Source organism: Corythoichthys intestinalis, chromosome 1 (genome assembly GCF_030265065.1).
Source record: "Corythoichthys intestinalis isolate RoL2023-P3 chromosome 1, ASM3026506v1, whole genome shotgun sequence".
Taxonomy (NCBI): domain Eukaryota; kingdom Metazoa; phylum Chordata; class Actinopteri; order Syngnathiformes; family Syngnathidae; genus Corythoichthys; species Corythoichthys intestinalis.
The window spans coordinates 49,568,691-49,596,158 of record NC_080395.1 but is presented as its reverse complement, the minus strand read 5'-3'; the positions used below and the strand labels follow the sequence as shown (position 1 = coordinate 49,596,158).

The 27,468-nt window shown below is 39.9% G+C and overlaps 1 protein-coding gene across 1 annotated transcript; it reads right to left on the bottom strand.

The window, feature by feature from the left end:
• Positions 1 to 26,142, bottom strand: leo1 (LEO1 homolog, Paf1/RNA polymerase II complex component). Its single transcript, XM_057851386.1, has 14 exons — positions 26,028 to 26,142; positions 19,082 to 19,230; positions 18,723 to 19,024; positions 18,433 to 18,641; positions 8,808 to 8,912; positions 8,628 to 8,722; positions 8,328 to 8,476; positions 8,124 to 8,208; positions 6,375 to 6,469; positions 6,156 to 6,290; positions 4,667 to 4,802; positions 894 to 1,086; positions 709 to 806; positions 1 to 472 (listed from the first exon to the last, which is right to left on the bottom strand). Exons 1-14 carry the CDS (start codon positions 26,083 to 26,085, stop codon positions 335 to 337), a joined length of 1,947 nt encoding a protein of 648 aa, XP_057707369.1. The 5' UTR covers positions 26,086 to 26,142; the 3' UTR covers positions 1 to 334.
• Between the last annotated feature and the right edge of the window lie 1,326 nt (positions 26,143 to 27,468).

The window sequence follows — 27,468 nt, the reverse complement described above, 5'->3', positions numbered from 1 at the left end:
GATAGTCATATCCAAATAACCAACTTTATTAAAAAAAAAAAAAAAAACAAAAAAAAACCTAAATTTTATAACCACACGACCGTGTGACTCATACATTTGAATCATATTGTTCAAAACGATTTTGAAAAGGCCTTGGGAACGCTGTCTTACATAAGACAACCATTTCTTTTATTGTTCACCTCAGCTATACGGCACATAAACAATTATACAAACCTACACAAAGTATCCTTTAAAAAATATATACAAAACAAGGTATGGCTGTTTAGCAACCATGTGGGCCTGGGTACTACTGATCGTCCATTGAAAGAGTTTAAAAAAAAAAAAAAAAAGAATTTTATTCATCATCTTCCTCCTCCACTTCTTCTCCCTCCTCTTCCTCTTCTTCTTCATCACTGATTACATATTTCTTTGCCTTCTTGGTGGCCAATTCCTCATCATCCTCTGCCTTTCGTTTGGCTGACCCCTCGCCCTCCTGTGTAAAACACAAGAAAAAATTCCCAATCACAATGTTAAAATAATGTATCCCCTTCTGGACAGCTGTCCAAGTGTTCAATGCACATTCTTCCTAGTTTCAAACACAAGTCAGCACTTTTCCTCTCTTTTGTTTTTACGTTCCTGCAGGCATTGTATGGAAAAGCTGCAGTTTCAGCCTTATCGCTGATCTGAGTTTTACTGCCCCCTGCGTGCAGAGAGGCGTATGACACTCACCTCGTCACTGTCCAGCTTTTTGGCCTTAACCAACCTCTGGGCCTTGTCATCGTCTGAGCCTTCGTCACTGTCTGATGAATAGATCCTCGCTCGCTCCTCTGCATTGAGTGAGATAGAGAAAAACAGTGGGGGATTTTGTAAAGCAATATGTTTTACTTCCATTCCCAGCAGGGATTTGTGCTTACCTCTCAAGCCACTTCCTCCTTTGTATTTGCTCTTGATGGCCGACAAGCTAATAGACTCTTCCCCCTCTTCTTCGTCGTCGTAGCGATCAGGCTCCAGGTAACTACTGCTCAGGCCTCTCTGATGCTGTTTCTCCCTCATCCTCCTCTGCTGTGACTCTCTGCGAATGGATGCTCGCAGGCGCTCCTCCTCTTTCTTAGTTGATGGACACAAGTCAGAAATGTAATTGAGTCTTTATTTTTTTAATGGATAATACTACTATGTTCCCTGAGGAGAAATGATTTTTCCACTCAATGGATTGTATTACTATACTTGCGCATACCACTGGACACTTAATATATACTGCTGGCCAAAAGTACTGGAACCCCTGTAATTCTGTCAGACAATGCTCAATTTCTCCCAGAAAATGATTGCAATTACAAATGCTTTGGTAGTAATATCTTCATTTATTTTGCTTGCAATGAAAAAACACAAAAGAGAATGTAAAAAATAATCATCATTCAATGGCAGCAGAGGCTCCACACCTATTTTTAGCATTGGTTGCACCTAACTTTTTTCTTAAGGTGCACCAGCAAAAAATGCAGGCACACCCACATTTTTCAATGCATCACCTTTAACGCCATACTCTTAATCACTTCATAAAATTCATATGAAGGAGTCCACTCAAATTCACCAATGCTTTAACGCTCACGCTGTCGACGACAGCCTCTCACTTACACAATGAATGAGTTTGCACAGCACACTCTAGACTAGTCTGCAAGTTTAACGATCACATGTGTGCTACCGCGGCCTCCAAGGCCAGATCAAAGCGACAAACCTGTCGATGATCATTAACGTAAGGTACCAAATGCCAGCTGCACTTGTGACCACTTAATTCCGATCTAAAAAAAATGGCGCAATCGGCCCGATTTCCGAATACGTGATCGGCTCGGGAACATCCTTCATTTATATAATGCCGTATAACCCAGGCTTGCTGTATATACAGTGGGGCAAATAAGTATTTAGTCAACCACCAATTGTGCAAATTCTCCTACTTGAAAAGATTAGGGAGGCCTGTAATTGTCAACATGGGTAAACCTCAACCATGAGAGACAGAATGTGGAGAAAAAAAAAACAGAAAATCACATAATTAATTTTTAAAGAATTTATTTCCAAATTACAGTGGAAAATAAGTATTTGGTCACGGTACAAACAAGCAAAATTTCTGGCTGTCAAAGGTCCAACTTCTTCTAACGAGGCGCCACTCGTTACCTGTATTAATGGCACCTGTTTTAACTCATTATCGGTATAAAAGACACCTGTCCACAATCTCAGTCAGTCACAATCCAAACTCCACTATGACCAAGACCAAAGAGCTGCCGAAGGGAAAAATTGTAGACCTCCACCAGGCTGGGAAGACTGAATCTGCAATAGGTAAAACGCTTGGTGTAAAGAAATCAACTGTGGGAGCAATTGTTAGAAAATGGAAGACATACAAAACCACTGATAATCTCCCTCGATCTGGGGCTCCGTGCAAGATCTCACCCTGTGGCGTCAAAATGATAACAAGAACGGTGAGCAAAAATCCCAGAACCACACAGGGGGGGGGTTGGGGGTGGGCTAGTGAATGGCCGTACAGAGAGCTGGGACCACAGTAACAAAGGCTACTATTAGTAACACAATGCGCCGCCAGGTACTCAAATCCTGCACTGCCAGACATGTCCCCCTGCTGAAGCCAGTACATGTCCAGGCCCGTCTGTGGCTCGCTAGAGAGCATTTGGATGATGCAGAAGAGGACTGGGAGAATGTGTTATGGTCAGATGAAACCAAAATAGAACTTTTTGGTAGAAACACAGGTTCTCGTGTTTGGAAGAGAAAGAATACTGAATTGCATCCGAAGAACACCATACCCACTGTGAAGCATGGGGGTGGAAACATCATGCTTTGGGGCTGTTTTTCTGCAAAGAAACCAGGATGACTGATCTGTGTAAAGGAAAGAATGAATGGGGCCATGTATCGAGAGATTTTAAGTGAAAATATCCTTCCATCAGCAAGGGCATTGAAGATGAGACGTGGCTGGGTCTTTCAGCATGACAATGATCCCAAACACACAGCCAGGGCAACAAAGGATTGGCTTCGTAAGAAGCGTTTCAAGGTCCTGGAGTGGCCTAGCCAGTCCCCAGATCTCAACCCCATAGAAAATCTGTGGAGGGAGTTGAAAGTCCGTGTTGCCCAACGACAGCCCCAAAAGATCACTGCTATAGAGGAGATCTGCATGGAGGAATGGGCCAAAATACCAGCAACAGTGTGTGAAAAGCTTGTGAAGTTACAGAAAACGTATGGCCTCCGTTCTTGCCAACAAAGGGTACATAAAGTATTGAGATGAACTTTTGGTATTGACCAAATACTTATTTTCCACCATGATTTGCAAATAAACTCTTTAAAAATCAAACAATGTGATTTTCTGTTTTTTTTTTTTTTTTTTTCCACATTCTGTCTCTCATGGTTGAGGTTTACCCATGTTGACAATTACAGGCTTTTGTAATATTTTCAAGTGGGAGAACGTGCACTATTAGTGGTTGACTAAATACTTTGCCCCACTGTAAAAGGGATCCAGGATCTGCACACTTGCTGCTGTTACGAAGTACAAAAAAAGTTTACATGTTAAAAAAAAAAATAAAATAAACAATTGCACGTCCTGCGATGTGAGTATTGTGAATGCGCACATTGTGACCGCGATGTTCAAACGTTATATTGTGCAAGCCTAGTCGCCTGCATAGAACTCTACCTGTAGTTAGTATGAAAGTTGACAAAATTACAGTTTTGATTCACATTCTCTAACTAATCCATTTACTGCACAGGGCAACATTAAATTGTTTTTCAGCAGATCTCAATTGTGAAAATTGTACAATAACAATTAAAAATTCTAAAAAATAAAAAAATAAACAAATCTGAATAAATAAAAAAGGCAGTAAAACAACAGTGCGTATTGCATTTTGCAAGAAATGGGCCCACCAACTCCACAAATTTGGAAAGCGCAGAACCCATGGCTGTCATCATTGTGTTTCAGACAGTGTATAAGTAGTTATCGGACAAGATGTAGCTGTTCGGTTCTAGACTCAATTCAATTTTGTGTCGAACACCTCGAAAGTTCTTAAATGCAATAAATTCTTGTTTTTACAAGCTGAAAAACAGATGCGTGTTCTGTTTAAGGAACAATTTAAACATACTCTAATTTTCTGGGAAAGTGATAACTATTCTTATTAATGCTCTTCATTTATTAAGAAAATTAAAGAACCCTTAAATTTAATACAGAAGATTGTCATAATTTTTCAAGATGTCTTCAAATGATGATAGATTACCGTTTTAAAAAAACGTTGAAAAATGAAAAGGATCTTAATCTGTAATAAATGAATGACTATTTTAAGACATGATGGGAAGATATTCATGAAAAAAATGACAACCAACCCTGTTTTACCCGTATCCTCTTATAGTGGCTTATTTTGGCTAAGAAAGATTGCATCCTTCTTCAAGACAAGCAACTGGATGAAGTGCTTGTGGTTCTGTATATAATGGAGCCTTTGTTCTGCTTGGCAGAAGACACAAGTGGCCTCAAGAGTCTCGGTGACACAATGTCAGTGTCGCTGACCACAGACTTGATTATGTAAGTGTGTCACGACGTGTCTTTATGTAAGCAGCTGTGACGTGTATCTTTGTGTGTACTAGACACAACTGGCCATTTGCATTTCTTTTTTCTGGTGGTGATAAGAACGTCGGCAAAACAAACAGGACAGACCTTTATCATTTCATTACGATGCGACTCTGGATCTCGCCCGGCCATCGGGAGGATTCGGATTTTCTGCGTCTTTGAACAACGGTCGGCCAGGGACAAGGTCATTTTTCTGTGTGTGGCGCTGTCAGTGGAGTGAGGCCTGGAAACACAAATGAACTGTAAATACTGAATGAATCACAATCTGATCAGGGTTTCTACAGGTATCAGCAAATCTCATTTATCTCATTTAGTGCTTTTTAATTCCACTTTAAACTAATTTAATGCCCAACTGTAGATATTTTGACACACACAATTTGTAAGTAGAGTTGTCCGATAATTACTTTTTAACCGATCTCCCAATATTGTCCAACTCCAAAAATTCAATACAGATGTATGAAGTCGTGGACTTAACATATTATGGCTAATTGTATTGTGATGCTCCACTGGATACTTTTAATAATGATAGATAAAACAATGTCAAGGTTTTCCAATAAACATCTGTGAAAAATAAGAGAACAACTTCAACTAAAGTTATGGAAAAAAGTGCCTATATTGCATCACTACCGTATATTATTGAAATCGAAATAGTGCAATCATCAGTTTTTTGGAGCAGGTGCGAGTGCCAGTAAGGCCCTGCCATATCATATAAGGCTTACACAGTGCTTCTGGAAATGACAACAAAGGCACACAGCTTCAGTATAAGGTATGTAATGAGTTTATAATTCATTATTTTTCATCATTTATTGTTCATTTAATTTTTGCACCATGAATGCAAATGGTCTGCTTACATAACAAATTTCAAGAATCTTAGTTTGGAGAAATCTAACAGTCAATAAGCATAACTGCTTTGCTAAGCTGTGACCAGCCCTTGTACAAAGGCAGAAGGCTTTTATATTCACTTTGAAGGCAACACGCATATTGGTCCAAAACCGATAATGAAAACCGATGTCGATATGATCTGATATTTTAAAATGCTTTTATCGGACAACTATAATTTTTTAAGAGTCAAGTTTACATAATTTTTAATGCCTCGAACATTTAGTTTATTGATTTTTAAGGCCTGAATTTTAAGATTATCGATTTAATGTCTAATGCTTTTTTTAATGACCTGCATAAACCCTGCTGATATATCACGGTTCTACTTTGCATTGCAGATTTTGACTGTAATAGATGTCCAATCCATTTTGACAGGGAGAGGCTGACAGCAAATGATTGCTGCCAACCCTCCCAAACATTCTGCAAGTCCTATGACGTTGGAGAAAACGAGATGTCCAGGTGGACAAGTGGAAGCTAAGAGGATTATACAAACCTGGGCAGCTTGCACAAACTAATTGAAAGACTTGGAGCACATTCCTCAGTGAAGCGCAAATAGAGCCTGCTATTGTTGCTTGGAATAAGACTAAACTCGGGGCTTATTAGAGCAATTTGCAGCAGACGATTCTTTGACATTTCATACTTTGGGTAAGGGTTTCTGCCTCTAATAAGGCCATCACATAAAAGAGGTTGTGTATACCTGAACGTGAGCTTGGTTTTGAACACAGCCTGCCCCTGCAAGCCAGTACCCTGCCGGATGAACAAGTGGTTGTGGTCTCCTTGGAGTGGAGCTTTGTAAACATCAAAAACTTCATTCCCCAGGTGGAGGGACATGCTGCAGCAAAAAATTAATAAATAGTGTTAAGTCATTTTGGAGTGAGGAATCAGACCAAGAACTAGGTGGATGGTCAGGCCGTACCTCCCGTCAGACCATTTGACAATGCGCGCGTTGCTTTCGCGCGTTTCATTTCCCTCCTCATCTCGCTTGACTCGCCACCGAATTGTGTTCTCCACCTGGGTCAGGCAACGGCGGCAAATTAACTTTCACAGAGTCAAAGGTCAGACTAGATCGGACTTAAAAACATCATTACTAGTGCCAAGCATGGTGAGGGCAGTGTGCTGCTTCTCTACTACAGAACAAGGACAAATTGCAGTGATTAACTCGTTCACTGCCACTGACAGCAATAGAAGTCAAATCCCAGCCCAATCCAAATTGGATTGATCATCTAATGCAAGATAAGGCTGTTGATCCGTGTCCTTAGTTTAACACTTGCAAGGGGTACTATGCTGAAATGAATGCATAGAAATGTGAAATCAGTTAACTTTAGGGCAAATGTGGTTTGTCTATCACCATCAATGATGGTCAATGAGTTAATGGGGTAATACAGATGGTTATCAACCAGAAAAGCCTGGAGACAAGGGACAATTAGTTTCTCACATGGAGCAGAGCTCAATGTTTCCTCTATAGACTAATTCGAGCTAAATGGTGTGCCGCCCGCAGCACAAAGCGAACAGCAGCTAATGTTACTGTTTACATTGACTGATACTGGGCTGCTATAGGTGTGCAGACACCCCAGTAATGGCAGCAAACCACTAGAGAGTGACGTAAACAAATCTCTACTTGGATTAGTCAATACAACCAATCCTAGCCGGCACTCTTTCAAACGTTTTTTAATGCTTTTACAACGTAGTGTTGGCCGTATGCTGTAGATGCCTTTTACTGGCCGCTACAGTCCTGGAGAATATCAGCGAACTGCACTGGCAAGCTGCACGGAATAAATGCTGCAAAACACAAGGTGACGGGACTCTGTACATCTCAGTTCTGTACAGTTAGTTAAAAATAAGATCACAATATATTGAGGACTGCAAACATTGCGTTAATTATCAGTAGTTTAAGTTAATTTGGCCCGGTGCCAACTCGGTGTCATTAATGTGAGTTAACGAACGGATTGCATTAGGCTAACGTTAATTTCTACACGCTAAATTTTTTTCTTTAAAAAGTTGGTGGAGGTGAAATTCTAAGTCAACCATTTTCATTTCAAGTAGGAAAAAAATTACAGTAAACAAGTTAACACTCTAAACTCAAAATTTTACGGAGAAAGTTGAGTTTAGACCATTACTCTAACTAGTTTGAGATTGCCATAAAAACTTGAAAACACCACTGACTTGAAATTTCAGGTTTAATCAACCTTTTTCTTTACAGTGTATTTTCTAACTGGTGACTACAGTTTTCACATCAGCTTATTGAAATATTTCTCTCAGAAGAGGAAAACTGCCTGATCGCTATCCCGTCATGGAACCAACAACATAAAGTACAATTTTCTGGTGTAAATATAGTTTTCTGGTATATAGTAATGGCTAAACCACACTGATATGGGTGTGTTTGAAATGTTTTTTTCCCTTTCTTTTTTTTGCATAATATGTGACGTTGTAATTCAAACCAGAGGGTATGGAGAATAAAAATAAAAATTCAGTTTTGTTTATATAAAATGTATTTATAAAACAAATGAATTTCAAATTATTTATTTATTTAAGGTCTGTGAAAAGTATCAGATGAACGACTGAATAGGTTTGGATTTTTCTTCCTTCCGTAGATAGTGGTATATGAAAAAATGGCACATTCAAACAAATTCAGGTATGTAGCACACAGAAAGCGAAGGGTACGCACCTTTAATTTGAGCCTGGTACGTCCTTCTTCATCCAGCATTTCCTCATCCTCAAATTCATCCTCATAGTATTGAGGGTCAAAAGGTCTTCAAAGGGCAAAGTCAATTAAACTCAGATTAAATATGCAGGCATTATACAATTACAAAAACATATCTTAAGTCACCGGGTGTAGAACGTGTATTGATAAAGTTTAATTGGCTCTGACCTGGGCTCCACAGAGAGGAAGTTGGGCAGCTTAACAAAGTAAAGGTCAGAGCCGAGGTCAGTGCTGACTTTGGGGATTTCGACTTCAATACGAGTCTCTGGCACAGGCTCCTCCTCTGCCTGCTCCCCTTCCAAACCATCTTCTGCATCCTAAAAAGAAGAGTTCATCAAACTCTGCATGCTTTAGTGAGACATAATAAAAAGGGATTAGCGACAAGAGCCATAAGAACAGGCTCTGAAAACAACACACTGGGGTAGTTGTAATTCAAATTCGAAGAGCCAGTAATTCAAGAGTGTATACCATGGGCTGTCCTGGGGTCGGGGGCTTTTCAGCATCACTGTCAGAAGAGATGTCGTCAGCCTCGCCGAACAAGTCATCTGCTGCTGACTTTTTGTCTGCGTGGTAGTGCAGAAAACACAACCTTTTAAACTTCTGACGGGAAAAAAAAGCTGTGAAGTGTCAACACTCATCATCTCTTACTATCATTTGCACCAACTTCACTGTCAGAATCAGAGTCGGACGCAGCTTTTGCTTTGCTTCTTCTATGGAGAAAATCATCTTCACTATCGCTTCCTTTTGCAGATTCTGAAAAATACCAATATGATAAATGAATGCCAGACAACATGATCCATTCAATAATTGACATGTTTGACTTTTTGGTAAGTGGATGGCGTGTATTGTATCTAGATTGTGTGTATCAGGAGGAATTACGTTTCTAGTAGGGGTGTAACGGTACATGTATTTGTATTGAACTGTTTCGGTACAGGGTGCTCGGTTCGGAACGGAGGCGTACCGAACCAGTTTCTGACGTAATTAGAGCTGAAACGAGTACTCGAGCAACTCGAGTTTAAAAACTGATCGGAGTAATTTTATTCACCTCGAGTAATCGTTTATTTTGACAGCTCTAAGCATCACGTTTTGCTCGGACTACTTTTAATGCGGGACAACGCACTGTCACGTGCGGAGAGGAAGAAGGAAAAAAAAAAAACTTACTGCAGCCGACAGCCGCCACAAACGACGCCGACGTTGCTAAATACTGGCCCGCACGATGCTACGTTGGTACAGGTAGCGTCTGATGCGTCTCATAGAGATCACATGTATGTTGAACTAGACGCGAAATGACAGACTCGGCCGCGTTAGTAAACAGCCGCCATCTTAAAGCAGTAGAGCGCTAAGCGCTAATAAAGAGCGCTAAGCGCGAATAAATAAGATTAACGTTACTGTCGCTACTAGCTCACGTAACGTTAGCCCTGCGGAGGGCTAGGTTTCAATTAATTATGACCACTGTCGATGCGTGGCTAACGTGTCTTACATACAGGCTTTAACATAACATAGCGTTGTGGAGTGATGAGGGTGTAAAATAAAAATCTAATCATGCTAGCTATCAATTTTAGCTCAGTAGTCATTGCTGGATAAAACACCAAGTAGCACTGGTCCCTAATGTGCTCCAATACAGCCTGTATCATACATTTATTTTGAACACTGCAAAAACTCAAAATCCTATCAGGACTTACAGTTTAGACTAACTTAAAACTTAACTAAAACTTAAAAATGGCTTGACACAAATTCAATTGAAACACGTGGGAAAAAATCTTAACTTTTAAGTGATGTGTGTTATAAAGCGTAACGGCATTTTTAGGTAAGATATATATATATATTTTTTTTAAATAAGATCTAAAAGTTTTTTGAGTGAAAGCAGTGAATTAGTCTTTTTTTTTTTTAAATTCTAGTTACATCTGAGATGCAATTGTTGGCTGTTTGCAACAATATACATCGAAAATAAAGACATTGATTGACTGAAAATGGTTCAAGATTAGATGAAATGTCTTGTTTTCTCATGTATATTTATAATTGCTCTTCACCTAAAAATATATTTGTTTTATCCGATTACTCGATTAATCGCTAGAATTTTCAGTCTATTACTCGATTACTAAAATATTCGATAGCTGCAGCCCTAGACGTAATGTGAAGTGCTGTCAAATTTAGCATGTTAACGAGCGGTAATAAATTTTTTGAATTAATCACATTAAAATATTTGACGCATTTAACGCAAGCGCGGAATGCCCGCTCATGCATCCCATAATCCCACTGTTACCTCCCACGGACGGCTCTCTAAGGGCGTAACATAAAACGAGCCACACACACAAGTTGCAAGTGGACACAAATTTATTCACACAAGTTGAACTCGCAATGAACAAAATGCGGAAGAAGCTGGCTTCAGCGTAAGCACAGGCCAAAACAACAAACAAAATGAAACTACAGTGCCTTGCAAAAGTATTCGGCCCCCTTGAACCTTGCAACCTTTCGCCACATTTCAGGCTTCAAACATAAAGATATAAAATTTTAATTTTTTGTCAAGAATCAACAACAAGTGGGACACAATCGTGAAGTGGAACAAAATTTATTGGATAATTTAAACTTTTTTAACAAATAAAAAACTGAAAAGTGGGGTGTGCAATATTATTCGGCCCCCTTGCGGTAATACTTTGGAGCGCCACCTTTTGCTCCAATTACAGCTGCAAGTCGCTTGGGGTATGTTTCTATCAGTTTTGCACATCGAGAGACTGACATTCTTGCCCATTCTTCCTTGCAAAACAGCTCGAGCTCAGTGAGGTTGGATGGAGAGTGTTTGTGAACAGCAGTCTTCAGCTTTTTCCACAGATTCTCGATTGGATTCAGGTCTGGACTTTGACTTGGCCATTCTAACACCTGGATACGTTTATTTTTGAACCATTCCATTGTAGATTTGGCTTATGTTTTGGATCATTGTTCTGTTGGAAGATAAATCTCCGTCCCAGTCTCAGGTCTTGTGCAGATACCAACAGGTTTTCTTCCAGAATGTTCCTGTATTTGGCTGCATCCATCTTCCCTGTCCCTGCTGAAGAAAAGCAGGCCCAAACCATGATGCTGCCACCACCATGTTTGACAGTGGGGATGGTGTTTTCAGGGTGATGAGCTGTGTTGCTTTTACGCCAAACATATCGTTTTGCATTGTGGCCAAAAAGTTCAATTTTGGTTTCATCTGACCAGAGCACCTTTTTCCACATGTTTGGTGTGTCTCTCAGGTGGCTTGTGGCAAACCTTAAACGAGACTTTTTATGGATATCTTTGAGAAATGGCTTTCTTCTTGCCACTCTTCCATAAAGGCCAGATTTGTGCAGTGTACGACTGATTGTTGTCCTATGGACAGACTCTTCCACCTCAGCTGTAGATCTCTGCAGTTCATCCAGAGTGATCGTGGGCCTCTTGGCTGCATCTCTGATCAGTTTTCTCCTTGTTTGAGTAGAAAGTTGGGAAGGACGGCCGGGTCTTGGTAGATTTGCAGTGGTCTGATGCTCCTTCCATTTCAATATGATGGCTTGCACGGTGCTCCTTGAGATGTTTAAAGCTGGGGAAATCTTTTTGTATCCAAATCCGGCTTTAAACTTCTCCACAACAGTATCTCGGACCTGCCTGGTGTGTTCCTTGGTTTTCATAATGCTCTCTGCACTTTAAACAGAACCCTGAGACTATCACAGAGCAGGTGCATTTATACGGAGACTTGATTACACACAAGTGGATTCTATTTATCATCATCGGTCATTTAGGACAACATTGGATCATTCAGAGATCCTCACTGAACATCTGGAGTGAGTTTGCTGCACTGAAAGTGAAGGGGCCGAATAACATTGCACGCCCCACTTTTCAGTTTTTTATTTGTTAAAAAAGTTTAAATTATCCAATAAATTTTGTTCCACTTCACGATTGTGTCCCACTTGTTGTTGATTCTTGACAAAAAAAATTAAAATTTTATATCTTTATGTTTGAAGCCTGAAATGTGGCGAAAGGTTGCAAGATTCAAGGGGGCCGAATACTTTTGCAAGGCACTGTATACTTAAACCCCACCCACTAATTAAACCCTGATCGTAAAAAGGAACTAACAAAAAGACAGCCACTACCCTGGCTTCCTACACTAAACAAAACAGGAGAAAACGAGTTGAACGAAAACGGCAGTTTACGCCTATTGCGATGCGGTGCTCTTATTTACAGTGGTGAACAAAAGCGATCCAATAACGAATGAACACAAAGACCTCACCAAAATAGCGGGAGTGTAACAAAGTAGCTATCAAATGCACAGGTGAATGAATGAGGAGCAAACAGCTGGCGAGGAGAGGAGGTACGCGGCACGTATGCTGCAAATGCAAACTCTCAGAGTGTTGACAGCGGCTAGTTTTTGAAGTTGGCACCCTTCCTCGGGTCGCCCATCAGCGGCGGCGACGTCGTCTTCCTGTCCGGCGTCAATCAGAGTACGTCACATTGGGAGGGGAGGCAGCCAGCTGGCGGACGCAACGATCAGCTGACTGATAGTTTAAAAAAAGATAACAATTAAACGGCCAGGGCCGTCGCACCACTCAGAAGTGCAGTGTGCAGCGTGGGTAACGGTTAAATGTAAACATGGAAGAAAAGCAGGTTGGCCCTCTGGGTGGGGAATTCAAATTAAAAAAAGAAAATGTAAATAAGAAAATGTAAATAAGTTGGTTTGCCTCAGCGACTGGCTAGAGGATGAGTAGGGAAGAGGGCCACATTTATGTATACACAACACACACTTTGCACACATTATAAATAATACTGTTTTTGTTACTGTTCTAAGGCTCTGTTATGTGTTTGTTTTAGCAGAGAAAAAGAAAATGTTTTCAACAGAAAGAATGTTAATGTTAATGCCATCTTGTGGATTTATTGTTATAATCAACAAATACAGTACTTATGTACAGTATGTTGAATGTATACGTCCGTCTTGTGTCTTATCTTTCCATTCCAAATATAATTTACAGAAAAATATGGCATATTTCAGAGATGGTTTGAATTCCGGTTAATTCATTTTTAAGTTGTGATTAACTCAATTAAAAATTTTAATCGTTTGACAGCCCTAATAACCCTTACTTTTCGAGCCTGTGGTCATAAAGTTAATATGAGAAACTTGAAACTGTTCAGTGTTGCTACTGTTCAATTTTTCACATCAGATTTTTTTTAAAAGACAAAGTTTGAGCCAATGTTATTTATTTTTATTTTGTTTTTCAAAATATCTGCATTTCAGAATATTGTATTTTCTATTTTTGAGCAGAATTCTAGCTTTGTATAGGCTAATGTTCCTATTGTTGAAAGCACAAAAGTGTGTAGTAAACAACTAGAACATTTATATTTAGCATTTTGATTTCTTACTGTACCGAAAATGAACCGAACTGTGACCTCAAAACCAAGGTACGAACCGAACCGAGATTTTTGTGTACCGTTACACCCCTAGTTTCTAGGGTGACCCATTCTGAGTTGTTTAAGTTGTTTCCATGTCTCGTGTTTTTTTTTTTTCCAACCTTCTTTTTTTAAAAAAAAAACAGAGAAGGGGAAGGTCATGTATTCAGTTCTGTATGTCCCTTTGTCTGTCTGTATTTGTGTTCAATATAAGTCAAAGGCCACCTCAAGACATACGCTGAACTCCGGTTAAATCCCGGGATTTAAACAGGTAGCCCTTATGTCTGAAAGCAAATTTCCGGGTCATGTCCTCATGGTGGATGCGGCATGTGTGAAAGCAGCAGTTTAATTCGATAATACCTGAGTGCAGCTACAGCCGATACAAACCACGCCTTGTACAAACCACGCTAACAGGATGCTACGGTGGTAGCGTCTGATGCGTCTCATAGATATCATGTATATATAGAAATAGATGCGAAATGACAGACTCTGCGGCGTTAGTAAACAGCCGGCATCAGCAAAATCTTGACTTGAATCTATCTTTATAAATGCTGAAACAGTATTAAAATAGTAAATAAAGCAGTATCAAGAGGAAATAAAGCAATTATGCAATAAAGGGGGCAATTTTAACAACTTTAACAGTTGATTCAAAACATTAAATGACTTCCAACTAGCGGTGCAACGGTTTGCGGTTCAAAGCCGAACCGTTCGGTTCGCCCTGCACGGTTCAATACGCCTTTATGAACCGCGCCTTTTCGGTTTTGCAATTAATGTATTTCGAACACTTATGGAATGAATTGATCGAGCTCCGTGTGCCTGTGTGTGACGTGAAGCACCGCTGTGGAGATATGCCCGCCCCGCAAGTAAATGTCAATCGATGTCAAGCACCTGTGTAATAGAAGCCGAGTAACGCCCTCTCTCGCTTACGAGTGAAGTGAAAGGGAAACAAGAAAGAAAACAAATAGCTATGGCGAGCGGAGGAGTGGAGAGACCAAATTTTGAGGAAGCACCGGCTTTTTTCAAATCTGCGGTGTGGCAACATTTTAGTTTCCCTGTGGATTACAATGCGGAGGGAGAGAAAATAATGAAGAAAAAAATGCAAGCATTGCTCAGCGCTTGTTCCCCATGCTAATGGCAACACTTTTATAACATGACTCCGGCACCTCAGCCAGCATCACCAACAGCTATCACTTTCTCAGGGTAGGACAACCCCGAAGATGACACCAGTGAAAACACACGGCGGGCTTCGTTAATTTATTTGCAACGCTTGACCCGCGTTACATTGTTCCCTCGCGGACATATTTCTCCAACAACGTAATCCCCGACATTTATGAAATGGCACGCAAAGCCATCGAAGATGATTTCGCTTAAGCACATAGTTTCGCCCTGACCATTGATAGTTGGAAGTTGGACATCCCGTGCTACAGAGTGCTACTACCTAACTGTGACGGTCCACTATAATTCATACCTGCCAAATTGTACGGTCTCGTCATAATTTGTACAAGTGAGCACTCATTTTTGAATGTGTACGCCGTGCACTACGTTCAAAATCTGCACGTTTTTCGTGCATTACGTTTTTTTTTTTTTTTTTTTTCCTCCATCCGTTCGGATTTGGTCACCGTTTCTGCAACGAGACAATGCGTTGGTTGAATGACGCGAGAAAAGTCAGAGACTTGGAGAGGGAAGAGTGTTTGTTGAGACGCTGTAGCAAACGCGATGCTAGGCTAGGTGGCTCCAATATTATCTGACTTAACCGACAACATGCAATCTACGCCTAGATGTCTCATGCATATAGAACTACATGCGAAATGACAGACTCGGTAGCGTTAGTAAACAGCCGCCATTTTAGGGCAGTAAACTTCTCAGAAAGGCTCTGTTGTAGTAAACCTTACGAGTGAACCTAAGCAACTTTTTTATCTAAAATACTCCTAAATCGGCAATATCTTGACTTGAGTCTATCTTTAAAGGATGAAACAGTTTTAAAATTTTCACATGTCGAAAGTAGACAGAAGGGAACTAATACAAAAACGGGAGCAATTTTATCAACTTTAACAGTTGATTCACAACATTAAATGACCTCCAAACATAGCAAAGGTTACCATGTTTTTTTTGTTTTTTTTTTTAATAAATGAAGAAAAAAAACATGAAAGGTATCACCAGTTACTTTGCCAAGTAACTTTTTTACTACTGTGTGTGTATTTCAGTAGTCAGTCACTACACTAGCCAAAGAGCTAAGAGGCATTTTAACAGTCGAAAATGTTTACATTTTAAGTGTTTATTTAAATTTTTTTAAAGCAAAATAAAGGCAGTTAAAAAAAAAAAAAAAAAAAAAAAAGCAAAACGCAAAACGCAAACCAAAACCGAACCCGTGATCCCAAAACCGAGGTTCAAACCGAACCGTGGGCTAACTGAACCGTTGCACCCCTACTTCCAACATAGCAAAAGTTATAATCTAGTTATGCTTAAGCATGCTCCTATGTCCGCAATACCCCTGTGTCTAGTTAAGTTTAGGGTAAGGAATTGGGGTAGGGCCTATTCTCTCAAAAATCCTTTGAACTTAACATAGTAAACTAATTCTTCGTGCCACTGTACCAACAGCAGGCGTGGTTTGGATGAGGCGTGGTTTGTAGCGACTGTCGCTTGGGTCTGGGCTGCATTCAGATCCTTGTCGTTTAATTCCCGGGTCACAAAAGTGGTAAATAAAGATCGCAATTATCAACATTGCAAACTGGAAAGAGAGCAAACTTAAACTGGAAACATAACGAAATTAAATTGCTCCTGGATTTTAGAGCGGAGGAAGAGACAGTCCATTGTCTATCTTTGAAATGTGAGGTTTATTTTGTTGCCTATGCCAACCAAAAATGACGTCATGTCCGGGTAGGGCAGGGCGGTAAACCGAAAATTTACCGTCACCGAAATTCTTAACGATGACTGACGTAATTTTGACCATGTCGGTAAATTCGGTAAATTAATAAAACAAGAAAATATAGTCTTTTCATCCCGCTTTGATTCTGTGTTGTTCGTCTATGTTCATTCCCCTTTAAGAAAGCAGTCAATGGGCTTACGTAGGGAGTCACGTGATCATCAAGAAGCCAATCAAACAAAAGCCCGGTAAGCTAACGCTAGCAGCTAACGCTACAAGCAAAACGTGATGGAGTGTGGCTTAAGGGAGGTTCACCAAACTTTCAACCGACATTTAGTAGACTCTTGGTGGCATCCAGACGGGCTTTCACCCGCTGTCCTCCCTTGTTCTCACGATTTCCGGAGATGGTGCTTTCAGTGCTTTCTACTGGTAGCCAGGCTAACGCTAGCTAGCGGCTAACGCTACAAATGAACGTGATGGAGTCGGATCGCGGCTCTAACCTTGTCGAAACGGCTGAACTTAATGAGTGGATTGGGCACGGACTGCATCTAGCAATTACTATGTGGCGTTATTTTGTATCTGTCTGTGTGTGATTCCTCTGATAGCTTTTGTGATGGTGAATCATTCAGCATGAAGTACAATTCAACGGCGAAACTTATAATGACCGAGAAATGGCCCCAGCTATTTTTCTGTATGTGCTTATTTCTGTGTCATTATTGCTATCATAAAATCTTAAGCGTTTCATTTGAAGAAGATCAATATAGCTTTAATGTGTGTGTCTCTCTCTGTTTGGGGGTTCATTTGTGCGTGCATTTATTAAAAAATGCACTGGGGGGGACCCTGAAACCATAATGTAAACACTTGTATTTAATAATTATGTCACAGCAGCCATTAACAATAAGTTGTCTTTTTGAAGTGTACTGTTCAAGCTGCAAGTCATTTGTGTTACAATGGCATGTTTGCACAGGCATATTGATTTTGATAATGTACATTGTTCAAGTCATACACGCTGTTATAAATGTTCATACTTGAATTCTTATTGCTTACAATACATTTTTATAAACTTAATGTTTAGACTGCATGTACAAATGTTAAATACAGTATATGAAATTGAATGCTGGTAAATAAATCAACAAGAAACAGTTAATCTGTATTTCATGCATTGATTCAGATTTTCAAATTATATAACAGTACGCTTGGGCGAATTTATCGTCATTTATCGTTATCGAGATAAATCTGCTCAATTTATCGTGATACATGTTTAAGGCCATATCGCCCAGCCCTATGTCCGGGTTCTAAAATCCCGCCCCACGCCCTCCCTGCACAGAGAGCACCGGGTTGCCAACACGGGACAAGTGTAAAAGCGTCCAACCCGATAGATCTCCCCATGTCTGAAAGCCATGACAAGGGTAAATCCCGCATCACCATGCACGGAAATTTAGCAGTATATAAATCTGAAAGGGGCTTTAAGGCATTTTTATCAAACTTGCAGGACATGTTTGTCATGTGAAATGCAACTACGGCAACTGCTTCGCTCAAGTATGAACTGCTTGTAATATTCCATACGTATGGCCCTGGGCCTTTCTCCATCTTGCTCACCCACTCGCCTTCACAGCTTCTGCTTGAAAATGCTGCTATCAAGTGGCCACAGTTAAGTACTATCAAGGTTTAAAAACAACAGCACAACTGGTCAAGTGTCTCATCCACCAATTCATAATTTAAAAACATAGTTGAGGAGAAAACTTTTCATTGACACGCAACGCTTACATCATAGTTGACAAGTTTTCTCATCATTGGCCTTCAATGAGTAATATTAAAACACATTTAATTATATTTTCTTTATATAACTTATTCCCTTCCATTAACATTCAATCCACTTTTGACTGGGAGGGCTGGCAGTCAGCACTACCAGCACTCATAATGGAATATTTACATATATTCCATTATACAGTATCTGTTGCAGATTTAGTTTTGCCTTGAAAAACAAGCCCATAAATGATGGGACAGCATGTGTACCTGATTTCCGGTTCCTGTGCTCTTCATCATCAGAGTTTTCCCTTTCTTCATCTGAGTATTGCCGTTTCTCCTCTTCGTCCTCTGATTGATCACTTTTAGCCCCGCTTTCCCACTTCTCGTCATCCGAACGGTTCTCCCGACCTGAGCCTTCTCCATCAGAGTGAGGGGTGCCCCCACCTGACCGTGGGGTTCCAAGGTCGCTGTGAATGCTTGATACAAGACAAAATGAAGGAGATGAAACCATTTCTGTCAATTGAAGCGGAAATTGAACATTTTATTACAGTCCCGACCTTCTGTCTGAGCGGACACTGCCCCTATCAGAGTGAGGACTTCCCCCTCCGGACATCCCACTGCCCGCCGGGCTTCCACCTTCCGACTGGCGGCCTCCGTCTTCCTCATCCTCTTCGTCATCATCTCGATGGCCGTGGTCTGAGCCGCTGTGTCTTTCCACGTCGGAGTGTTCGTCTTCAGCCTGATCTGAGTGCACGCTGGCGTCCGACTGATTGCCCGAGTGCTCGGACTGGTTGTCACTGCGTCCACTGTCGCTGTGTTGACTGCGCTCTTCTTCCTCGCTGTCATCCCCGAACAGTTCCTGGGTATAAATGTACTAAGTCTCCCTTTCAGCTCACTGTCAAATATTATCACAGACCTTATTCATACTGGGTTTTTCTCCCTCGTGGCCTTCCTCTTCATCATCATCATCTCTTTCTCTCTCACTCTCACTGCCACTGCCTGAGGCGTTGCTGGCAGAACGCGGTCTCTCTTGCTCTGACTCGGAACCAGAGCCTGAACCAGACTCTGTGGAAGATCACGTTAGTCAATTAATAGCCTCTTTCAGACTATAGAAACCTGAGTAAATACATAGTTCCTATAACTATAGACCTCTCCAGTAGTTATAGGAACTATCCTTTGCCAGGCAGTTGTGTTCGGACATAGCGTATTGCGCCCGATACGAACCGCTGTGATGTTGTAGTCTGTGCCAGTGCGCATTATTTACTCAACACACCTACCTCTGGCAAAATAAAACTGCAAATACTAAAATGAATTGGAAACAACAAAAGGGACACTGTCGAGGACACAGCGGCAATTCTTGCATGTTTGAAGGGAATAGTTTGCATCGGCAAAAAAAAAAAAAATCCATTGTCTAACGACGTGACTGGGAGAGCACACAGACTGAGCACAGGCTATTTTTTTTTTTATTTTAATTTTTTTAATATGGTGGCTCCTTGAGACGAGCAAGAATAGTAGGTGCGTAGCTGCTGATTTCAGTGATCACCAAACACCTACATAATCGAGTTCCCACGGCCCCACTGGAAGTCCCTACCTCATCGTAGGAACTAAAATGGTTCCCGGAACTCGAGTTCCAGGTCCATAGTTCCTACTAGAGCTGTCCCGGCTAGTCGACGTTGTCGACGTCTTCGATGACGTAAATGTGTCGACGGGTACAACATACCGTCGACGGGTAATGACGGGTTAAAAAAAAAAAATTATATGTGGATAAAGTTTAGAATGGCGGGCGCTCGCGATGCAAGAGGTGAAAGCAGCATAAAGCCAAAAAAGCGGACCAGAATGGCCAGAGCCTGGAATTATTTCAAGGAAAATATGGAGGGTGCCACTGTGTGTACTCTTTGCCAAGCTGAGCTTGCATACCACGGTAGCACGTCGGCTATGGACGAACACTTGAAGCGCCGTCACCCAGGTGTAATTTTGGAAGACGACAAGAAACAACAAGGTAGCGGATCGTAAGTTCATAAAACTTTCTATGATTTGTTTAAATTGAAGTTGCCTTTATGTGGGTCGTATCAACGTGCACCATTAAGTTTTTTTCCCACATACTTCACGTTTTTAATCTACTCTGCAGCTGCTCCCGAGAGCTGTAGATCTCGACATCTCTGTGCAAGACATGCAGATGGTATTTATTAGGATCATGGAAGCTCCCACTTGGGGAAAAAACACAACAAACAAAAAAATTATATATAAAAATATATATATACATATTATAATAAAAATATTTATGGAAACAGCACTGGCCTGCTTACTATAATCCATGACTGCAGTAATGTTAGTTACTTTATATATTAAGTATTATTGGGCACATACCTATAGTAATATACTATAAAATTAATACTATATACAGTGGGGTAAATAAGTATTTAGTCAACCACTAATAGTGCAAGTTCTCCCACTTGAAAATATTAGAGAGGCCTGTAATTGTCAACATGGGTAAATCTCAACCATGAGAGACAGAATGTGGAAAAAAAACCCAGAAAATCACATTGTTTGATTTTTAAAGAATTTATTTGCAAATCATGGTGGAAAATAAGCATTTGGTCAATACCAAAAGTTAATCTCGATACTTTGTTATGTACCTTTTGCTGGCAATAACGGAGGCCAAATGTTTTCTGTAACTCTTCACAAGCTTTTCACACACTGTTGCTGCTATTTTGGCCCATTCCTACATGCAGATCTCCTCTAGAGCAGTGATGTTTTGCGGCTGTCGTTGGACAACACGGACTTTCAACTCCCTTCACAGATTTTCTATGCAGTTGAGATCTGGAGACTGGCTAGGCCACTCCAGGACCTTGAAACGCTTATTACGAAGCCACTCCTTTGTTGCCCTGGCTGTGTGTTTGGGATCATTGTCATGCTGAAAGACCCAGCCACGTCTCATCTTCAATGCCCTTGCTGATGGAAGGAGATTTTCACTTAAAATCTCTCGATACATGGCCCCATTCATTCTTTCCTTTACACAGATCAGTCGTCCTGGTCCCTTACAAGAAAAACAGCCCCAAAGTGTGATGTTTCCACCCCCATGCTTTACAGCGGGTATAGTGTTCTTCGGATGCAATTCAGTATTCTCCTCCAAACACGAGAACCTGTGTTTCTACCAAAACGTTTTATTTTGGTTTCATCTCACCATAACACATTTTGCCAGTCCTCTTCTGGATCATCCAAATGCTCCCTAGCCAACCGCAGACGGGCCTGGACGTGTACTGGCTTCAGCAGGGGGACACGTCTGGAAGTGCAGGATTTGAGTCCCTGGCGGCGCATTGTGTTACTGATAGTCGTCTTTGTTACTGTGGTCCCAGCTCTCTGTGGGTCATTCACTAGGTCCCCCCGTGTGGTTCTTGCCCCACGGGTTGAGATCTTGCATGGAGCCCCAGATTGAGGGAGATTATCAGTGGTCTTGTATGTCTTCCATTTTCTAATAATTGCTCCCACAGTTGATTTCTGTACACCAAGCGTTTTAACTGTTGCAGATTCAGTCTTCCCAGCCTGGTGCAGGTCTACAATTTTGTCTCTGGTGTCCTTCGACAGCTCTTTGGTCTTGGCCATAGTGGAGTTTGGAGTGTGAATGACTGAGGTTGTGGACAGGTGTCTTTTATACAGGTAAAGAGTGGAGCCTCGTTAGACCTCATTAGAAGAAGTTAGACCTCTTTGACAGCAGAAATCTTGCTTGTTTGTAGGTGACCAAATACTTATTATCCACTCTAATTTGGAAATAAATTCTTTAAAAATCAAACAATATGATTTTCTGTTTTTTTCCCCCCACATTCTTTCTCTCATGGTTGAGGTTTACCCATGTTGACAATTACAGGCCTCTCTAATGTTTTCAAGTAGGAGAACTTGCACAATTGGTGGTTGACTAAATACTTATTTGCCCCACTATATTATTGTTATATTTTTGTTACTATGACTATGTGTGCCTTTTATTCAAAATAATTGTGGTAATACAGGGTGTCCATAAAGTCTCTTTACCATTTCAAAAATGTATTAAAAATGCAATTGATTAGATATTTTATTCAGATTTGTTCTATTGTATTCAGCGTTTATTGAAGTTTTTTTTTTGTTTTTAACCTCTTTTAATAGACTTCTACATGGGCACCATTATTTGCACGAAGCACAAATGACTCTTCTGCAAATGTTTACCTTGACCTTTTAACTGAATATGTGGCACCACAACTGAATGACCTTCAACCAACCATCATGTTTCAGCAAGATGGTGCACCACCACATTGGGGGCTGCATGCTCGTAGGTTCCTCAATCAAACATTTCCAGACCAATGGATTAGAAGGGATGGGCCAATTCTTTGGCCGCCACGTTCACCAGATATCACTCCCCTGGACTTCTTTCTATGGAGCTATGTTAAATGGTAAATGGTGTTATACTTATATAGCGCTTTTCCACCTTTCAAGGCGCTCAAAAGATATCGTGTATCGAATAAAGATAAGGGACATTACTGACCTTAAGCGAATGATTACTGATGCCATTGCCAAAATCGATGAGGCTATGCTACAGCTAACATGGCAAGAAATGGAGTACCGCCTTGATGTGCTTCGTGCAACTAATGGTGCCCATGTAGAAGTGTATTAAAAGAGGTAAAAAAAAAACTTTTAATAAACGCTGAATACAATAGAACAAATCTGAATAAAATATCTAATCAATTGCATTTTTAATACATTTTTGAAATGGTAAAGAGACTTTATGGACACCCTGTATTTCAGTATGCCCTCTGCTGTATCTATTTTCAGGTTAAAACAAACAAAAGTTGAAGAGGTTTTCCCCTCCCCAAAAAAGGAGGGGAAAAAGGAATGCACACCAGAAAGAGCATTTGAACTCACACAAAGTATTCTGAAAATGATTGTCCGGGACATGAGGCCCATTGAAATTCATTTTAACATTTAGAACAATATAGACATACCACAAAAAGAGTAAGAATTGTTTTGACTCCTGTTAAAAAGGTGAAGTCACAGTGTTTCCGTTTACATTTTTTTGCACTAGTTAATGCCGGTGTAGGTTCACTATCCTCTTCCCCTCACTATCCACTCGCGGGGCCTGCGCTTGACAGGGACGTTCCTTATTCTCGCTAATGTTCCCGTTGTTACTTCTTGCGTTCGATTAAAAGTGGCCATTTAAAAAGGAAAAGTGATTCATGATACAACACACAGAGCGTAATATTAACAAATGTTAAAGTTGTATAAAAGAGCAAACGTGTCCGCACACATCTCTCTCTCTCGTGTTAGAGGCCAGTAAATATCGTGCCTGTCACGTAAAATGAAATACCGTACATGCCAATTCCCAGACGTACTTACGTCAATACGCTTGCGCTATGGCGCGCACGCATGTATGTTTTTTTTTTTTTATTCGACTCTTCGGCCAATCATATAGCGAGAATAAGGAACGTCACTGACAAGCGCAGGCCCCCGCGAGTGGATAGTGAGGGGAATAGACCCCAATCACATGACGTCACAACTCCGCCCCCCTGACTGGAGCCGCCATATTGTCCGTCAGCTCGTCATGTTTACACATTACCGCTACGTACATGTCTCCTATTGCGGCGTGTTTTTCTGCTCGTTAACATAAATGATCAAAATGGTGAAGGCGTGTGTGGCGGTTGGACTTGAAGTTCTACCGTATTCCGAGAGAACCGAAGAGGAGAGCGAGATGGACTGGTGCAATTTGACGAGAAAACTGGGCACCAAACGATCACCACAGACTATGTAGTAGTCATTTTATACCTGGTAAGATGCATTTAATATATATTTAGAGGGTTTTGGGCTGACAACCACAATTAAGATCATTGCGAGGCTAATCGCCGACAACATACAGTTTCAAATTCAAGATGTTTATTTCTTCCGCCATCGTTATTTTTTAAATAATATTTAGCTAGTACCAAGTGAAAGAAGCTGGCTTCGTCTACGGATCATCACTTAAACAGGGGTGTCCAAACTTTTTGCAAAGGGGGCCAGATTTGGTGTGGTAAAAATGTGGGGGTCTACCTTGGCTCATTTACGTAAAACAATATATTTAAACAAATTTTAGCAAGTCCTTCTGTGTGTCACATTTGCTTTATTATTATTTTTTTAAATTTATAATCTCAACAATCTCGCCTTTGTGGCGTTCTCTTTTGACACTCGGGCTCTTGCGAAATACTGCTGCTGTGAAATTAAACTAGCTTCAAGTTGCTATAATTTCTCGCTGCGTATCTTCCCTGTAATATTGTCGTACATGTCAGCGTGTCTTGTTTGGTAATATCGCGTCACATCGAACTCTTTGAAAACAGCGATTGTCTCTTTGCAAATGAGGCAGACACAGTTGTTGCATATTTTATTGAAGAAATAGTCCAATATCCACCTATCCTTGAAGCGTCGGCCATCGCCGTCAACTTTTTTTTTTAAATTGATTGTCGCCATTTTAGAAAATTGGAAGTAAAGGGTCACACGGGGTAATGTTGCTTAGAGTGCTGCTGTTAAAGTTTTTCAAAGTTTCGTGAGAATAGGCTGAGTTTCTGTGGACAAGATAGTTGTAGATATCAGGGTATAGATGTCAGGCAGAGACGGCGAAGACAGCGGGTCGAAAAATATCGATTTAGGCATCAAATATGGATCTGGCGAATGGATCGACCGAAGCTTTTCCACATAACGCCTTTTATGCAACACATCCAATGAGTTTACAGCGTCTGAAAGCACCGGGGCTTCAATGGATTGCACTATAAATTGCACGATAAATTGAGACCATTGAGAATATGGACACACAATGACGGACAACATGGCGGCACAACACAGCGATCACGTGATTGTGTGACGTTGGTGATTGGGGTCTATAGAATCGTGCGCCTACACCGGCAGCATTTGACCTCATTGTTTGTGATTTATTTTTGATATTTATGTTTATCATTTATACGTTAAGAATGAATTTAAATGTTCCAAAATGTTTTTTTGAATTAATAATCTTCGACAAAAAATTCATTATTAAATTAGTAAAAAAAAAAAAAATTATTAGATTAGTCGACTAATCTTAAAAATAGTCATCTGACTAATCCGGAGGAAATTAGTCGTTTGGGACAGCCCCAGTTCCTACATGTGCAAACACGCAAAATGATGTCATCGTCCCCCAAAACGTTCTAGGAACTTAAGATAGCTCCCACAGTGCGATAGCCGCTAATATTTGACACAAGAGCTGGAACTACAATTCTGCTTTGTGACTGTAATTGGAGGAGATACACATTTAACTTTTCTAATTTTTTTTTCCAATTAAAAAAAATATATATATACAGGAACACAATAGCCACCATGAGCTTTAATTTATATGAATTTGACAAATGTGTGTTTGTATTACTGTAAATTAAAACATTTTGGACACAAAATGCTGTGTGGTATTTTTATACAGTATATTTAGAACTTTTATGTTGACGTTTGAAATTATAAATAAAGAATGAACATTACTGAATATTTAGTAAAAGAAATTTACCACTGAAATCACAGTGAGATTAAATGTAAATAAATACAAACAGTACTTAGAAATACAACTCATTTGAGCATGACTTTTGCAATCTAACAACAAATAATGTCAAAAAAAAAAACATTGTTGGTGTGCTAAATGCATACTCAGACTAAATGAGGGACTGATTGGACGAAATATTATTTTTCAACCGAGTTCATTGCAGCCTAAATTCATGTTGTTATCGTGTTAGCATAGGTGCTAACAAACATTACCTTGTGCTATGTTTAGGACTAAACCGCGTGGTTTGACTGAATTGACTCAAAATACAACCTCCATAGCATCAGCAAATGAAAAGTTGAAAATGATATACCTCGTTGCTCATTGTCGCTGTCTCCATCACTCCCAAACAACTCATCCATATCGGCCATTTTTCGAAACTGGATGAAATCTTACAAAGAGGAAGCATTTGGAATGGCAAGAAAATATTACTTCCGGTGTCATGCTGAGGACAAGAGCTAAATTTATATAAACACGAGAGGGCGCTAAAAAGCAGGAAGTCAATATCCTTGATATTAAATGACAACAATTTATAACGATAAAGTATATGAGTAAAAACTATAGTGCTAAAAAATTGCTATAATTTACCAATTTATAAGTACATTTTTCACGATTTGTGTTACACAAAAGCACTTATGTTACAGTGCACATGTTGTTACAGTATTACAGTCAAGGGCGTAGGTTTGGTCTCAACATTGGAAGGGTCGATATAACAACATAACCTGCATGTACACTTTTTGCTGGGTACGGGACATTAATAAAACCAAACAGATTGGGTGACCGGCGGTCAGGGCTACATTTCTCACCAATAAGAACCTAATTAATTGATAGTCTAAAGGATTAATACAATATAAATCTTATACTAACTTTCACAGTGCAAATTTATAACATCTTAATATTTTCTTAAATCTTGTCGAATAATTTTCTTCATCTATTTTGAGTTTTAAAGACTGGTTAACAGATTAATGCGTCAGATTCTTCCACTTACTTTTAGCAAATATTACCATTTGTTCTTATTAAGCCCATACATCTAAAAGTCTGTCATTGTTCACTTAAATCAAGAAGAAATGCTTTCAAACAATGTTTTATACAATATCTATTCTTGAATTAAGAACATTTCTGACAAGCAAGTTTTTTAAGATTACATTTACAAACTTTTTGCTTAAAATAAGTCTGTTAAAATTATTTTCAAATAGCTATTTTTCTTATTTCAAGAAATCTGAATTAAATTTACTTGAATTGCTGGCAGATAATTTCACTTATTTCTAGTAGATTTACACTGAAAACAAGGGAATTTAAGGTTTTTTTTTGTTTGCCCCCCCCCCCCCCCCCCCCAGTTTTTATGGGGTGGGTTTTGCAGTGCATAAGTAATGGTTCAGGTGATACACCGTTAGATTCAAACCTTTGTTTTCAAAAACTACTAAAGAAACATTTTTGAAAACTTCCAGAATAAATGTCTGGATTTTATTAGCAAATTTAAATTGCAATATTTGAACACAAATTATATTAAAATACACAAGAAATACAAACTTGTTAATCATCTCTTAAGTATCCAGGAATGCAAATAAATAAACATTTTTCATATTACCACTCAAAAGTCTAAATTATTTAAATATGACAAAAAAACTTCTTAGTCATGGAATAACAAAAATGAATAAAAATGGAGCCTTCCTTGAGGATTAACACATGAAAGCTCCTTTGGGCTGCTTTAATAAAAGAAAAATGAAAACTGGGGACAAGGGGGTAAACTTTGG

Coding starts and splice junctions, on each gene's coding strand:
- leo1 (XM_057851386.1), bottom strand. CDS start 26,085: ATGGCCGATATGGATGAGTTGTTTGGGAGTGATGGAGACAGCGACAAT. Junction 19,025..19,081: donor AAAAACCCAGTATGAATAAG/GTCTGTGATAAT, acceptor ATTTATACCCAG/GAACTGTTCGGGGATGACAG. Junction 8,723..8,807: donor TGAAGTTGGTGCAAATGATA/GTAAGAGATGAT, acceptor ACTACCACGCAG/ACAAAAAGTCAGCAGCAGAT.